Here is a 15915-nt window from a genome sequence, read left to right on the forward strand (position 1 = left end):
TATTTCTTTTCAGAATATAAATTCTGGGTTTCTGTTATCCCTCCCCAGCTCATCTGAGGGAGTGGTTTTCGCCCAGGAATGCTCATGATACTATATACACACACACAGGGATCGACAAATTATGGAAAACCCTACTCGCCAGACAAAAAAGGGACTCGCCACCCTCCCCCACAAAAAGTGTTTTTTTAATGGCATAAATTCCTAATAAGAATAAGAACAGTAATTACTAATAAGTTATTAATAAATATCACCCAGATTATTAATAAATATCTTATAAACCTCTACCTTTTCTCTCTGCTGCCATGTCTCCTCCCCTTGCTCCATCAGCTCCCCTGGTGCCTGCTGCCCCCCAACCCCTCACCCTCCTCTGCTGTCCTGACTCCTGCCCTTCTCACTGCCCTCAGCCTTCCTGAGACCTGCCCCCCTCCACCAGCCCTTCTCTCCCCGCTGTGCCCACTCCTCCAGTAGCCCCACTCTGATCATTTGAGCTACCCCTCCTCATCCCCTCTCTTAAAACCTCCCTCTCACACCTGCCCTGCCTCTCTCCTCTGGTGCTGGTCCCTCTCCTGCAGGTGTCTGCCCTTCTGCTTCACCCCCAGAATCCTTTGGCACCTGCACTCTCCTAGTGCCTCCCCCTTCCCTCACTGCCCCTGCCCCCTTTGCCCTCTTTTTCCCTGATATCCACCCCCTCACCACCCTCTGCCCCCATTCCCCTCATGCCCCTGTGCTCTCACACATGCCTTGCTCCATCCCCACCTTCCTCATGCCCACCCCTTCTTTCAAGCCTTCTCCCAGCTCTCCAGGCTCCGAGCTGTCCAAGAAACAAAGTGTTGAGGAAAAAAACGAAGGTGGAAACAACTCTCCATAGGTTCAAATGGGGTTTCCTTAGAGCACTGAGAACTTAGCTGAGGTCCACAGAGGAGCTGGCTCTCAGACAGGAGGGAAAAGACTGAAAAAGCCCTTGATATAGATCTTGTGTTAGTGGAGTGGGTGAAACCTGAAAACCCTTTGCTTAAGAATGCAAAATGTTTAGGAACTTGAGTAACAGAAGCACTGGAAGTACGACACATAGCCAGATAGTGACTAGGGCACCTGCAGTCAAGTAGTGCCCTCACCAGCCTTTGAACAGAAATATTTACACTTTGCTTTGGAAAGCATTGTAATGAGATCTATCCCCAGATTACTCCATCTATCAGAATACCTCATTGTTCAGTTCCCCATTCATGTCTGATGATGAAATTTCTGCTGAGGGAGTTCACCACACTGTTCTGTAGAAATGCAGATAAGCCACAGAAGTGTATATGTGATGTAATATGCACCTACTACACAATTTTATGGATTCAGTGCATAAGGACTGGGATCTTCCACCTTTTTGTCAATGGTTCTAATAAATTGCTGCCTTGTTGACCAGAATTTATTCTGATTGGGTCCTTGATATGGAGTGGAACATGTAGGCAAGTATAAGCAACCACTCTACTCACCATTTTTTAAATATGGAGGGTTACCTCAAGAAGGGTTCATTCACCCTGAGCTGAGAGGTTCTGGGACTATGTACCTTAACTTATCAAGGAAGCATCTGTAGTGATAATCCTCATTGGAGGAAGCTGTAGAAACAGAACTCCCACACCCAACTTTTGTGGGGCCTTCCATCAACATAGAGAAATAAGGACGTTGGATACTAATGTTTGCTCACGAGGGACACAGTTCTCAACTAGGCCCAAAGACACCGAGCATATCTTACTAATGGAGGAATAAATATAGAGGCTACCATATGACCCAGAAGTTGTAAGCATTCTGTGGATTACAGGCTCTGCTGAATTGTTGAAATAAATCTGGTCAATATGGGAAATCCGTCCTTGGGTAGATATGCTCTGCAAGAAGAAGACTCTATAGTGACCCTGATTAAATCTCTATGTTGAATGGGCATGAGGGTAGACTTTTCCACATTGAGGCAGACATCCATTAAATGAAATGGAGATAGGACTTTTCTTGTTTTTGTCTGTCAGCAACATTTCAGAAGCCAGTCATCCAGGTAGAGGAAAACAATTGTACCCATATGGTGAAGATAGGCTGCTGAGGGACAAAGATATGCGAAGAATAGTAACTCTTCCCAACAAAGTCTAGTGGAACATGTTTGATTGCTCCCAGAGCTAAGAGGGACTTTCTCTGCTAACTTAAGAGGTCTTAATGAGAAAGGTTCCATAAGAGGGACAGGTAGGGGAAGTAGTAAGAAGCTGAATTGGATGGAGTAGATTGTAGAAGGGCATCTGTATGAGGCTGTGTTCCAGAAAGGTGAAAAAGGGTGGAGACAATCCCCATAAGGTTGGAAGGGTAGGGTAACAGCTGCAGCTATGCCAGCAGCATTGAGTAGAGAGATACCTTGGCAACAGTCTAGTCTTCCGTAAGGAAGTTTTGAAATTTTTCTCTCTAATGCAGAAGCAGGCATTCAATAAATGATGAGAATTTTGAACACGCTGTAAAATCATATTTTGCCACCAGTACTTGAGAATTGGCTACTGCAAGAAGTCCAAGGAGTAGCTCTTGTAATCCCAAAGGTCCAGTAGTTTTGGCTCCCTGTTAGGTGGTGTCGACACAGATATTGCATGTTCTATTCTTAATAGCCAAACCACCACAGAGTTGGGAACAGGATAGGAGAAAAATGCTCCAAATCTCTGGGGGAATGTAGTATTCTGTTGTTGTTTTTGTTGGCTCATTTACATGTGGATGGGTTAATAGCTGGAGTTTGCCACACTGCATACTTGCACTGAGAAGGTATATGAAGAAATGTTGGGGATCCTCCAACAGGATTTGTAAGGAAATTGCTACCCTTTTTATAAGATCTTGAAGGCCCTTAAAGTCATCAGAGGTAAGATGGTGGGGAGAGGCATGTCAGTCTCATTCAGTAAGGAGAAGGACTTCTAGGAGGGTAGTGTTTCTTCTGCTGGTTCCTACTCTGAGGCTACGTCTACACTACAGGGATTTTGCACAAAAACCTGCGGAGTGTCCACACCCCAAGCGCATTTTAGCGCAAGTAAATGAACAGTAAATCAAAAGAACAGAGAGGTTTTTGTGGTGTCGGTATTCCTCTTGCTACAAGGAATGACTCCTTTTTGTGCAAGAGTTCTTACAAGAAAGGTGTGTGGATGGGCAACAGGGATTTTTTGCGCAAAAAGAGCCAATCAACAAAAGCACAAGTGCTCTGGTGGCTATTCTGTGAAGAGCAATCAGAGCTTTCTTTCGAGAGAGCATTCATGCTATCTGGATGCTCTCTTGCGCAAAAGCGCATCACTTTTGTAATGTGCTTTTATAGTGTGGACGCGCTCTTGTGCAAGAAGTTTTTGTGGAAGATCTCTTCCGCAAAAAGCTTCTTGCACAATAAGCCTGAAGTGTAGACATAGCCTGAGAGATGTATCTGCGGAACTGGGACAGAGTGGATCAGTTAATGCTCTTGGTGAATCCTCTTTTGAAAAAGTTACCCTTTAGAAAGGATTCCAATAAACTCACCATGGTGGATCAAATGGGCAAGGAGCAGGGCAGCAAAATTGTCCTTGTGAGTATAGCTAGGCGCGTTTCCTGGTAGCAATCTCCCTTTCAATATGAACCTCCATGGAGGTAGACTGGAAGGAGAATTAATCTTGTACATATACCTCAAAGTGGGATGATGCATCATCCCCTGTATCCATGGGGGGCAAAGATATAAGGTCTGAGACCTAGATCATGGAGGTGACTGTGATGCGTCTCCCCCAGTGCCAGCTGGAATTGAGGTATAGATGAGCCCCCCTCTCTCATTAATCTGGCTTCACTCTTGCACAGTGATGCAAAGTTGTAAAACCCTCCACACTTGCACTCACACCAGCATCCACAGGCAGGGACCCATATCTAGCCGTGCCGGGAGTGGCCACATGGGAGTCTGTCATTAAACAGTGCCCCTGCCAATATTAAATTACACAATGTTGAAGTTGTCATACATCAAGAAATCTGTTTCTTCTGTATTGTTTCTAACTCACTACAGTGAATGAAGAGACAAGGTGCGTGAGGTAATATTTTTCAATGGACCAACTTCTGTTGGTAAGAGATAAACTTTGGAGTCATACAGAGCTGTGACAGTTAATCCCTATATCAGCAAGATGAAGATTGAACAGATTGTATAGCATAAGTAATGAGCACAAACTGTAAGGTATCATTCAAGGTAAAGTGGCCTGTTAACATCTCTGCAGCCACTGCATTCTGTAAGTAAAGGCTGTTCTGAAATTAAATACATCTAAAAACTACTTAAAATCTATAACATGGGAATCTACATTGCCTAGGTAACAGAATTTGCAATATAACAGAAAATCAGGTCTCAGCTTATCTGCTGCTTGATGGATCTCAGCCAACAAGTTTGGTTGCTACTCTGTCTTATGCACTTGCCATATGGCAACGATAGTTCCAGGTCATTAGAGTTATCTGTTCAGCAATAAAGCCCTTTCTGTTATGCTCTTTCTAATTAAGTTGTATCATAGTTGGCGTTAAAGAATGATTACGAAAAAACTGATGAGCTTCAATCATTATTGTTGATTATAAAATGAGTACATCTTTACACTTAAATGTTCTGGATAAAGCTTAAGAATGGCAGTTGTATAAATAAAATTAAAGTCAATGTATAAAGTTGGGACATTTAGGCAATAAAACTATTTATAATCAGAAGTGTAAAATATTTATTTGTTAAGGAAATATCCTACCATAGAATAGGTCTTTAGGAAAACCATGGTAGTGTTATAGCCTAAGATTTAATTTGTGTTACTTGGCCTTAATCCATATTTTAGAGGCACGTTCATCAAAATTAAATTTTAAAGATAGCTTGAAAGTTCAGTTACTTCATCATTTGCTATAATAATATTAAAGTTTCATATGGCCTTTCTGGATTCAGAGGGTGGGTAATGTTGCTTCATTGATCCTTTTTTATGTCAGGACATAGGAATCAAATACTATTTTTTTTCAAATCTGTAACTGCATTTATCATATTCTAACAGAAACTAGGACAAATGTTACACGGGATAAAGATGTTAAAGTTAAACTTACCACAACATCTGACCTCATCTTTCCAAAGGTCTTGATTAAATGAGCATAATGATAGTCTTCCATTTGCCTTAAAATGGCTGTCATACTTGCAACGAAGTTCCCCTATTAAAATAATAATAATAATAATAATAATTTAGTAGATTGAACTAAGCATGCCTGATATCAAAACACTGTGTCACTGGGCTCCAACGATTTCTTTTGGTGTGTCAATGAAATAGATAAGTCAAAGTAAAACTTTATCATTTATGGAAATCCATGCACAATATGCTGAACAGGCACTGAAACATACCTAATATAAAATGTAAAACAAATATTTATTTGTTTCATACTTTATCAGACATTTCAGTCTTGATTTTGGACTATTTTTGATACAAAAACTATTTGGAGATATCACCCTTTTATGCATTACAGACTCTAAATTCTAACAAATACATTACAATTTCGGTATCCAGATCTGTGCAAATAGAGTATGCAATGAAAACATCTCTTTAATAATCATTAAAATGGATATTGTTAGAATGACCAAATTTATGAAAAAAGCACTCTCGTATAATCAGAAAAATCTAACACATCATATCTTTAAACTCATGAAAAAAGTTCTGCAAGCCTTTCGGCTAAGAAAAAAGCCCTATTGAAACTAGAAAATCTAGGGTATTGTCAATGACAGTTCTTGTTTAATACACTTAGTCTACTATCCCTTGTTTAAAATATGTTAAGTGGACTGGTTGTTATCAAATAGAACATAAACCTTTGCAGTGATTCTCAATAAATCAACAAATAAGTCTAATATTTAGGAAAGTTTCAAAATTCAAAGGCAAGCTAGAGAATAAGCAGATAATGATCTGATTTCCATACTGTCTTACACAAAATTTCAAATTAATCTTTTATTTTGCTAGTTTGAAGATTATTCTATTCCATGCATAGTGTGATATAAATTCAATTTGAGTAGTAACAGAGCACTTGAGAAAGTAGTTTTTGATCAAACACTGTTTCCTTCTAAGCAGGATGTTGATTTAAGGCCTTCAATACTGATCACTTCAATCTGCATTGCTACAGAAAGCTCATGTAATTGAGGTCAAATTTCAGACCATGGAAGAGGTTTGGCCTTTTCATCTGTGTAATTGTCAATGCACCACCCACTCACCCTGTCCCCAAACTTCCTAACATGGAACTGGCAGATTCTTGCACTGCAGTTCTGCATACCCTTCCTTCTGGGTAGCAGGCTTTGTCTGTGCTAGAAGGCATTCCTTTTCCCTTATTAGTTTTTCTATACTACACAAATACAGATCAGAAATATTAAGAGATGCAAACAGTGGAAAAAAAAGAAAAGGAAGCAACTAGCTAACTGGGTGATTGCTATGTCAAAGACCTTTATAGTTACTATTTCTTTTCAATAGGAAGAGATGGGGATTTAAAATGATGTTAGCTAAAAGGAAATTTATATAATAGGGGACCCACTCACTGGAAACAGGAAAGAAAAAATATTAATGGTCAAAAGAGAATGTATAATAAATATGTACATAAAGAAAGACATAAAAAGGGTTGGAAGCCAAACCTAATAAATATTGAGCCTATCTCCATTAAGGATCCAATGTTATAATCAGTGGAGTGTTCTGAGCCATAAAGGCCAGAGTTGCAGAGTAGGAGAGAAGGGAGTTTGGCGGGTGAAAGGGTGTTGTTGTCTTAAACTGGCCAGTTAGGGCTACATTCAAAATATAACATCAGGCCTTACCTCCCCCATAAATTCCTGGTTCATATAAATTCAGAAAAGGTGAAGAAGAGAAAGGAGATTAGATAGGCTTTCTTAAATCTAATTTCTGTATTTGGTGATTTAAATAGCTAATCTTAACTTCACTCTTTTTGGTCTTAGTCCTTCAAACATTTATTTACATGATTAATTTTATTCATGTAATTAAAGTTAGGTATGTGTATTATTTCTCTATTGAATCAGGACCTTAATAGGGTTGCCAGGTGTCTGGTTTTTACCCAGACAGTCCGGTAATCGCATCTTCCATCCGGTAAAAAAAAAAAAAAAAAACCAGATTCCCCTCACCATCTAAAAATCTGTTCATTAATAAAGAACATTTGTAGGGCACAAACTAGATGCTTATAAAATGAACTCAAGTGACAGTAATGAAATTATCTGAATGACAGCCGTTGAGTCATATCAGCTGACCAGGATGTGTTTTCATTACAACACTTTCTCCTGAATGCAGAGTAAAAAAAGAGTTAACCTTTATCCTCATTCAGAGGGTGTAGGGTTGTGAGAGGGAGGGCCAAAGGAGGAAAGGGCCTTTGCAAAAGTATTTCATCTTCAGACTGTTAATACCATCTTGAACTATAAGGAAGAAAACCATACAAAAGTTAAAATTAAACTATAAAGCTGTATCTATTTCCATTTACTTTTCAACTTAAGGACCATGTATATTCCAACTATAATTTTCTATGCAGTTTTAATTTAAATAGCCATTCCTATAAATGCTTCAGATTGAAAATATATCATTAAACTTATTTTTTCTTTACATATCTTTAGATTTAGTAATTTAAGATTTTCTTTCATTCACAGCCTACACAGTATGCTCTCCTTTACAAAACTGTCTAAAATTGTAATGTTATAACTGAGACATAAGGTGAGTGAGGTAATATCTTTTATTGGATTAAAGTGTAACTTTAATATCCTAGGACCAACATGGCTACAACAATGCTACAAACATAATTTTTAAGCCTATTTCATATGGCCTATTATCTATTTAGCAATCGCTAGGAATATTAAACACTTGTCTTACGCTACATTTTAATGTTTAATTAGATTCAGAAAAAATATTATCATCTCATATATCAGATGACTCCAGGCAATACAAATAAAAAAATCTAATTTTCTAGAAAATCAATTTCAATTTTACTGTAGGAGTAATTGCAGACCTATATTTATGTAACAAGTACAGCATAGGGCAACATATTGGACATACTGGTGCCCTTTACAATTATTAGCTATTCATTCAGTGTCAAGGTTTTCACTGCAAGTGCTTCACATACTTCCACAGTTACAAAGCAAGAAAACAACACTATAAATGAAATACCGTATTTTCCGGCGTATAAGACGACTCTTTATACTAAAAAACATCCCCCAAAAATCGGGGGTTGTCTTATACGCCGGGTATAAACATACAGGCAGTCCCCGACTTGCAGGTACGAATGGGGCTTTTCTCGCCCCGGACGACACGGACTGCAGGACCTTGCGGTCCTGCCACCCGTGTACTCCGGGGCGAGAAAAGCTGCTCCGCGTCTCTCTGGTCTGCAGACCAGGAAGACGCGGAGCCCCTCCGCGGCTTTGCAAAGCCTCGGGGGAAGCCGGCAGCAGGACAGCCCAGACGCGCCGCGGCTGTCCCGCTGCCGGCGTCCTCAGAGGCTTTGCTCCCGGTGTCCCTGGTCTGCTGGAGATGGTCCCCAGCAGACCACGGGCACCGGGAGCAAAGCCGGGGAGGCGGGACCGGGGCACCGGGAGCAAAGCCACAGTGGCGGCGGGGTCCCGCGCCTCTGAGGCTTTGCCAGAGCAAAGCCTCAGAGGCGCGGCACCCCGCTGCTGCTGCGGCTTTGCTCCCCGTGTCCCTGGTCTGCTGGGGGGGGGGGCGCAGCTACCTCCCCCCCCAGCAGACCAGGCTTTTGTTGTGGACCCTGGGGCAGAGGAGCTGGGGCACTGCCGGTTAGCCTCTTAAGGGGGAGTAGTCTTATACGGCGTGTATAGGCGAAAACCTATGTTTTAACTAGAAAATTTGGGGGTCGTCTTATACGCCCAGTCGCCTTATATGCCGGAAAATACGGTACTCATAAGTGACTAATGTAATCACTATATACAATATAAGTAAAGTGCACTTCATGTATTTTTGTATCAGCTTCTTAATATAATTAATTTCTTTCCGCCACAAAATCATGGGCTAGCAGAAAAGCTGCTAACTTAATAAACCAGGTACACTGAGGCAACAGAGAGCTTATGATTAACAGAACAGTATTAGGAATGTTAGATCGTGCATAATTGAATAGTCATGTAACCACATGAAATTTTAGTGGTTATGCAACTATTCAATAGTCCCTGGAGGCAGGGCAGCAGGCAGTGTGCTCCCAGCCCCACTCCTGGGGTGCCCCCTGCTACTCTGCGCTGCTGCCTCCCTATCAGAGGCAGCAGCATGGGTTGGCAGGCAGGAGCCAGTCCGCGAGACAAGACAGTTTAAAAACCGGCTTCCCGCACAAACCGGCTCCCGTCTGCCACCTTGCATTGCTGTCTCTCGTAAAAAGGAAGCAGCACGGTGTGCAACAGCCCCTTTCCTTGGTGTGTGTGTGTGTGTGTGTGTGTGTGTGTGTGTGTGTGTATATCCGAGTTTCCCACAGACAGAGGCTACTTTGTGGTAGCAGCCCTGGCTGCAGAGAGTTCAGAGACCTTGCGGACATGGACTGCTGCCATGGGTGCAGCTTCTGTCCGTGGTGGGCCTAGGCTCACTGGGGACAGGGGAGGCTGCTTTGGCAACCCACAGAGCAGCATCTCTCTATGGGCAAAAAAAAGTGGAAATTGCATATGGGTTTTAATGAAGTAACAGAATGCAGCAAATACTACATTTCTTTAGAACTCAATGTCCAAATTATTGCTAAAAGTGTTAATTCAAATTTAATTAAACAAAACTTGCCTGTTCACCTGTATCTCTAGAAGATTGCAACATGAAAGTAACATTAAGAGTTTTCTTTACCTAAAGGATCAGGAAAAACATACAAAGTGGGGATACAAGTAGGCCATTATGTATTGCACCTGAAAACTGGCCTTTCACATGTAATTTATCCATCAATTCAGAGCAGTTACCAAATCAGCTACTAAATAAAGTCCCACCTACAAAAAGAGAAGCAGCATTTTTTTTAAATTATTTTCTTGTGTCAAAACACTCTGCTTTAAATAGCCTCTAGTGATTCCCAGAGAAAAACTGAAGCTGGAATCATTAAACTATTTATCTACAATGAGAATACTTATTTGAAAGTAATGGAACAGAATGGAGGGCTGCTCCATTATTATTACATATGAATTTATTATAATAATTAGATTGTAATTATTATAACAATTATTACAACTTGTATTACAATAGTGACCAAAGGCCCCAACTAGGATCAGTTTTTAAAACACCTGAGTTTTGTTAGATTCTCCCAAAAATTTACCACTGGTCTCAAACCTCTATAAGTGTCTCTGTAAGCTAGCATCTATGCAGAAATTTACAAACAAATGAAAACATGAAACTAGAAATAAAGGGACATTTCAGTTTTAATTATAGTGTTGCTACAGTGATACTATTTTCTAATTGATGTCTTTATCTACATCTGTGCAAAATGAGTGAAAAGTAGATATAAGATGATTCTAAATAATAAATCCATGTATTTGAAAGCAATGACTCTGCTTTCCAAAAGTAAAGCTGTCTAGACTGCTGAGCTTTTCTGGGATACCGGAAAAGCTGTGCCACGTCCAAGGAACGCGTCTGCTTTTTCAAAACAATTTCCGAAAAAGCAGACGTGATCTTTCACCATCCCTGTAATTCTCATTCTATGAGGAAGAAGCAATGTGCCAAAAGAGAAGGTTTTACTGAAACTTGGCGCCATGTAGATGGGCCAAATTTCGGAAAAGCCTCTTTCGAAAGAAAAGCATAAAAAGATATGCAAGCTGAGGATCACAAGTTGTGTATCTTTTTCCGACTTTTCTTTGCAGTGTAGACCTAGCCTAAGTAGTGAAATTGCCTCTCAGTTTTTGGTATCATAGCTGAGATACCTGAAAGAGGACTGAATTGCATGCACTGTAAATTCCCTTTAAAGTTCAGTATTAAAGTATCACATTCAGCATCCAATAATCATTAGCTGCTTTTGAAAACCTGGCCAGTACGTAAACTTGAACTGAAAGACAAGCTTTCTGTAGACGCTGTCAAATAAGTTAACACATCATTTTACTTAAGCAAACCAAGTGGCAATCTAATATGGATGAAAGCAGAGGATCTCTGGCATTTTGCATACTTTCATAGCACCCTAAATTCAAAATAAGCTACACAATTTGTGCTGTGTAAATTGTGTATCTTATTTTGATTCTATTTCGAAACAGCTTATTTTGAAATTTGGCATGTCTACGCAGCACCAAATTTCAAAACAACAAGCTATATTGACACATCCCTTGGAACAAGGGCTATAGGGTTGGCGAAATAGCGTGCCTGTTATTTTGAAAAATATTTCAAAATAATGGACGGCTTGTTAAGATGTGGGGCAGCAATTTTGGGATAACTCTGGTATCCCAAAACAGCGGTGCTGTGTAGACGTACTTAGAGAAAGACCCTTTCATCTTCCTGTCTGGAACCTCTCTCCTGCTTCGCTTCAGAATGCTTCATTTTGCAGTTTCTTAGAAAGGGGTCCAAGTAACCACTCTTTAAGAACCATTAGTACAAAGTATGTGCTGAAACACACACAAAGAAATAGCATGCTGTTTTTGCAAGACAAATAATGCCATTTTGGTTACACACAATATTCTCGTTAATCTAATAAACACATATATGCTATTTATCACTAACTCGTGGAAAAAACACATTAGTGTGGACTTCAAGTAATAATAGATTCCTGTAATCTATCAAAATATGTTGCAAAGGTTAAGACAAAACTGCAAAATATGGCAAAAAGCAGGGACTCAAATCATTCTGTATGCACGTAATTCAGGTCCCGAGAAGCATAAAAACTCATTTCTGCTAACAGGCTTTTCATAGCGTTTGAGAGAACATTATGCTCAAGTACTCTCCACTGGTCAGTGCACAGTAGATTAGAATCAATGCTATTATTTTGTCATATTAGTGCCTGTGCAGCATTTAAAATGTTTTTGACAGAACTTTCCTCAGCTTCCAGTAGCAAGACATCAAAATGTATTATAATATAAAGGGGAACTGAGGTAAAAATACATATATGTTCTCAGTATTAAAAGATAGATAGTGATTCCCCAAATATAAAATCTGAGAGTAAACTGAATAGCATCTTCAGAAGAGAAAGTAGTTTGGAGACACGGGAGCATGCTTTAAACAAGAATAAACTGTTAATATTTGTCATCTCTTTACTGGTAATATACTGCTCAGATATTTTGGGGGCCCATTCCTGCCATCCTCAATAAAAAACAAATAGAACCAATACCACATTTGAGCATATCACTATGAAATAAAGGTAGCAGCACTTATAATAATTCAAATGATAAATATTTGGTCTTGATGTGGCTGGAAACATAATTACAACACTTCCTCCCCTCAGACAATTGCTTATCCAGATCCAGTAATGGTAGGTGTTCCAAAAGTTTGACTCTGTGTATCATTCTCCTTTACAAGTTACCTGAACAATATATGCTTTTTTCTTTTCTATACTAACCTGAAGCAAATGTCTCACCATTGGTTCTCAGTTAACAACCCTGCCTGCCTCAATTATAAAAAGCATATGAAACAGTCAGGTTTCTAAAGACTGGTGAGAAAAGAATTTATAGATGATTAATTCATTCAGTGATATATACACTCCGTTTTGCAAAGATGATTCACAAATCCACATTTGGTCTGTGAATGCTGAATCTCTGAGCTAGCAAAAATATATTTAGAAAGCTCCTTATATACCCTGGTCTTCATACAATTAGTCCTATCCTCTGACCAGTAGACATCACTGCAGTATTTAACACTTTTGTCAGCTGGTTATTAAAGACAAAAATAATATCTGACATAGCAATAAATAAAAGTCATTTCCACATATTTTCATTTCCACATATTTGTGCTGTAGAAGAATGAGACTATATTTCTGGGCTTGGTGTCTACAGTGATATTTATATCCTCAAATCACATTTACACCAATGTTAAAATTAAATGTATTGTTCACATTTAAAATGGAAGGTATACTTTCACATTGGACCTTTTTGGGGAACTTTTCACTGTGATTCTTAAATTGACAGCAGTGCAAATCTGGAAAGACCTACCCCAAATGAACAAAAGAATCTAAAATACTAATATGCTGCACCTATGGTAAACTGAAGGATCGCTAATAACAGAACATACATGGATGCAAACCAAAGAAACATGGTTGCAAACACATATCACATATATGTTTCTCAGTTTCCTAATCTCTATTGCATGCATATTGGTCCTCATCCTCTGTTGTAGAAAGTTTTGAACTCCACTAATAAAAGTTATACGCAGGCGTTAAGCGCTACTATTAAGAAAAAATTTGAATCCATACGTGGGAAATATTTTAATGAACCATACATGTTTTCTTTCAAGGTATGTCCAGGCCAACATATTTTCAAACTAGTTTGCATGAAAACATGGCATTGTTATGAAATATTATTATTACTGATATAACTAAGTTCCATCTTAATGTTTGTCACAGAGTCATAGTTTATAAAGCTAAAAGATATACCATCTAATAGAACTGGAAGGGACCTTGAGAGGTCATCAAGTCCAGTCCTCTGCCCTTACAGCAGGACTAAGTACCATCCTGACAGATTTACCCCAGATCCCTAAATGGCCCCCTCAAGGGCTGAATTCACAACCCTAAGTTTAGCAGACCAATGCTCAAACCACTGAACTATCCCTCCCATCATGGTGGACTTCTAGTCTGACTTCCCCTATGATATGTCATTGGACTTCCAATAATTCCTATTTGAACAGAAGCATATCTTTAAAAGAATTAAAGCCATGATTTAAAAATTGCCAGAGATAGTTTCCACCACAAACCTTGTCAATTGTTCCAATAGTTTGTTACTCTGTTAAAAATTTGCCCTTTTATTTCTAAACTTACTGGACATATGTACCCTGGAACTGAGAGTGCGCCTGCCAGCTGGATAGGCAGACACAATAATGGCTCTGCTGAAGCTAGCATGGAAAAGCTAGCAGTGCAGTTTGGGTTTACATGGGGCTTAACACGTGGCCCACGGGTGGAAGCCAAAATAAAAAAATAGTCAATATAATGGTCTTCTGTTTATATGTGTTTTAGTAGTTACATTCCTGGGCTGTCATTGTTCATTAAAAGTGCTGTCATATGGGTGGAAGTCAGGTAGATGTTGCATTTTATTAATATCAGCAGAACTGACTTAAATGGAGCCTGCGTGTTGTGTAGTCTTGCCTTAATCTTTGTATTCATGCCCTTGAAAGAGGCTATTTGCATATATTTGCACGTATATGCAACCACACTTAAATTGCTGTCTTCAGCATGTGCTGTGAGTATCATTGTGGCCCCCGGGGCTTCCAAAGTTGAGTAGCCCTGTTATAGACTGTAATCAAATGCACGCTTAACATGCTCTTGGTTAAACTAAACAGATTGAGTATCAGGAGTCTATCACTATAAAGCATGTTTTCCAATTCTTAAATCATTTTTGAAGCTTATCTGTGAACCATTCCAAATGTATCAACATACTTCTTGAATTGTAAACCTCAGAATAGGAAGATAGTATTTCAGTATTGTTCACACCACTGCCAAATACAGAGGGAGCCTTCTTACTACTACTCAAAATTTTCCCATTTATACATCCAATAATTGTAGCCTTTTGGTCACAGATTTGCACTAGAAGCTCATTTTCCGGTGATTATCCAGCCCAAATCTCTCCCCCCCATCTTATAAATATAGTATACTTTCTTTGTTACTTATTGAATGACTTTACATTTGGCCTTATTAAAATGCATACTTAAACCCAGTTTGCTTAAACCCAGTTTGCAAAGCAATTTTAACTGCTTTGTACCTGAATGAGCAACATGTCCTCTTTATTGTTTACCACTGTCCCAATTTCTGTGTCATCTGCATACTTTACTGGTAATGATGTTAAGTATTAACTGATGAAAATGTGAAATAGCACATGGCCAAGAACCAATCCTTCTGATACCCGACTAGAATTAAAATGGTTCTCCAGGATTCCCATTTGCAGTTACATTTTGAAACCAATTAGTTAGGCAGTTTCGAATCGTGTGTGCGTGCATGCGCTCACACAAAATCCCATTAATCCATTAGCAGGTTAACTGCTTAAATAGGAGAGGGTGGGGGCCTGCTCTGGCCAAGCCTGCCTCGGGCAGAGGGCTATTCTAGCAGGGCTGGAGTGCCCTAGTCAGTGATGCATTGGCCTGGGTCCACCATGGGTAGGGACTGCTCTGTCCAGGCAGAAGCACCTTCCAGCTGCAGTGGGCCCTGTGGCAGGCAGGAGGCTGCTCCAGTCTCTGCCAGTTAACTATAACTGGTAAGCATTGCCCAGTAAGGGTGATGCTTACCGGTTAACCATTCACGTCCATAGTTTTTAACCTCCTGTAACAGCTGTTCCATTGTATTGCCAGGGATCAATGTCAAAGGTGTTTAATTTATTTCTTGTTAAAATACATTCCTAACCAACTTTATTTATAGCAGACCCAGAATAAAGCTTCATTTGTCTATTATGATCTCACAGTTGCTCTGTTCATGCATGAACTGAGTGTTAGCTGCCCATACAACTGGAGCAGTTGCAACACATATACTGATTCCAAGGTTTGTGATATGGCTGTTTCAGTAACCAAATCTACCACTTTTACTTGCACAAAGATAGGCATATCCAAGACATGAGAAAGGGCTGTTTATATTTTTTAGAGTCATCATGATATAAGAATAGTGTTAAATTTTTGTATATTGTTATTAGTTGAAAGAATTATTTTACAAAAGTAATTTACAAAGGGAAGATAATACTCGGGAGTTTTAACTGCTAATGTACTGATAATCTGAATAAAAGCATGTAGCCTAACAAAAGAAAAAGCAGATTGTGCTGTATTTTATAGAAGACGACTTACCATTCAGAGGTCATTTCTGCTTGCAAAG

The 15915-nt window shown here is 39.5% G+C and overlaps 1 protein-coding gene across 2 annotated transcripts in view; it reads right to left on the bottom strand.

Annotated features, from left to right (window-relative positions):
- The window catches only part of DOCK1 (dedicator of cytokinesis 1), a 572428-nt gene that overhangs the window by 231409 nt on the left and 325104 nt on the right, over window positions 1-15915 (bottom strand). For both annotated transcript variants that reach the window (XM_075935276.1, XM_075935277.1), the window contains exon 28: window positions 5062-5163. In XM_075935276.1, coding sequence (XP_075791391.1) covers window positions 5062-5163 — 102 coding nt within the window. The remainder of the gene's footprint in view (window positions 1-5061; window positions 5164-15915) is intronic.

Source organism: Pelodiscus sinensis, chromosome 8 (assembly GCF_049634645.1).
Source record: "Pelodiscus sinensis isolate JC-2024 chromosome 8, ASM4963464v1, whole genome shotgun sequence".
Classification (NCBI taxonomy): Eukaryota; Metazoa; Chordata; order Testudines; family Trionychidae; genus Pelodiscus; species Pelodiscus sinensis.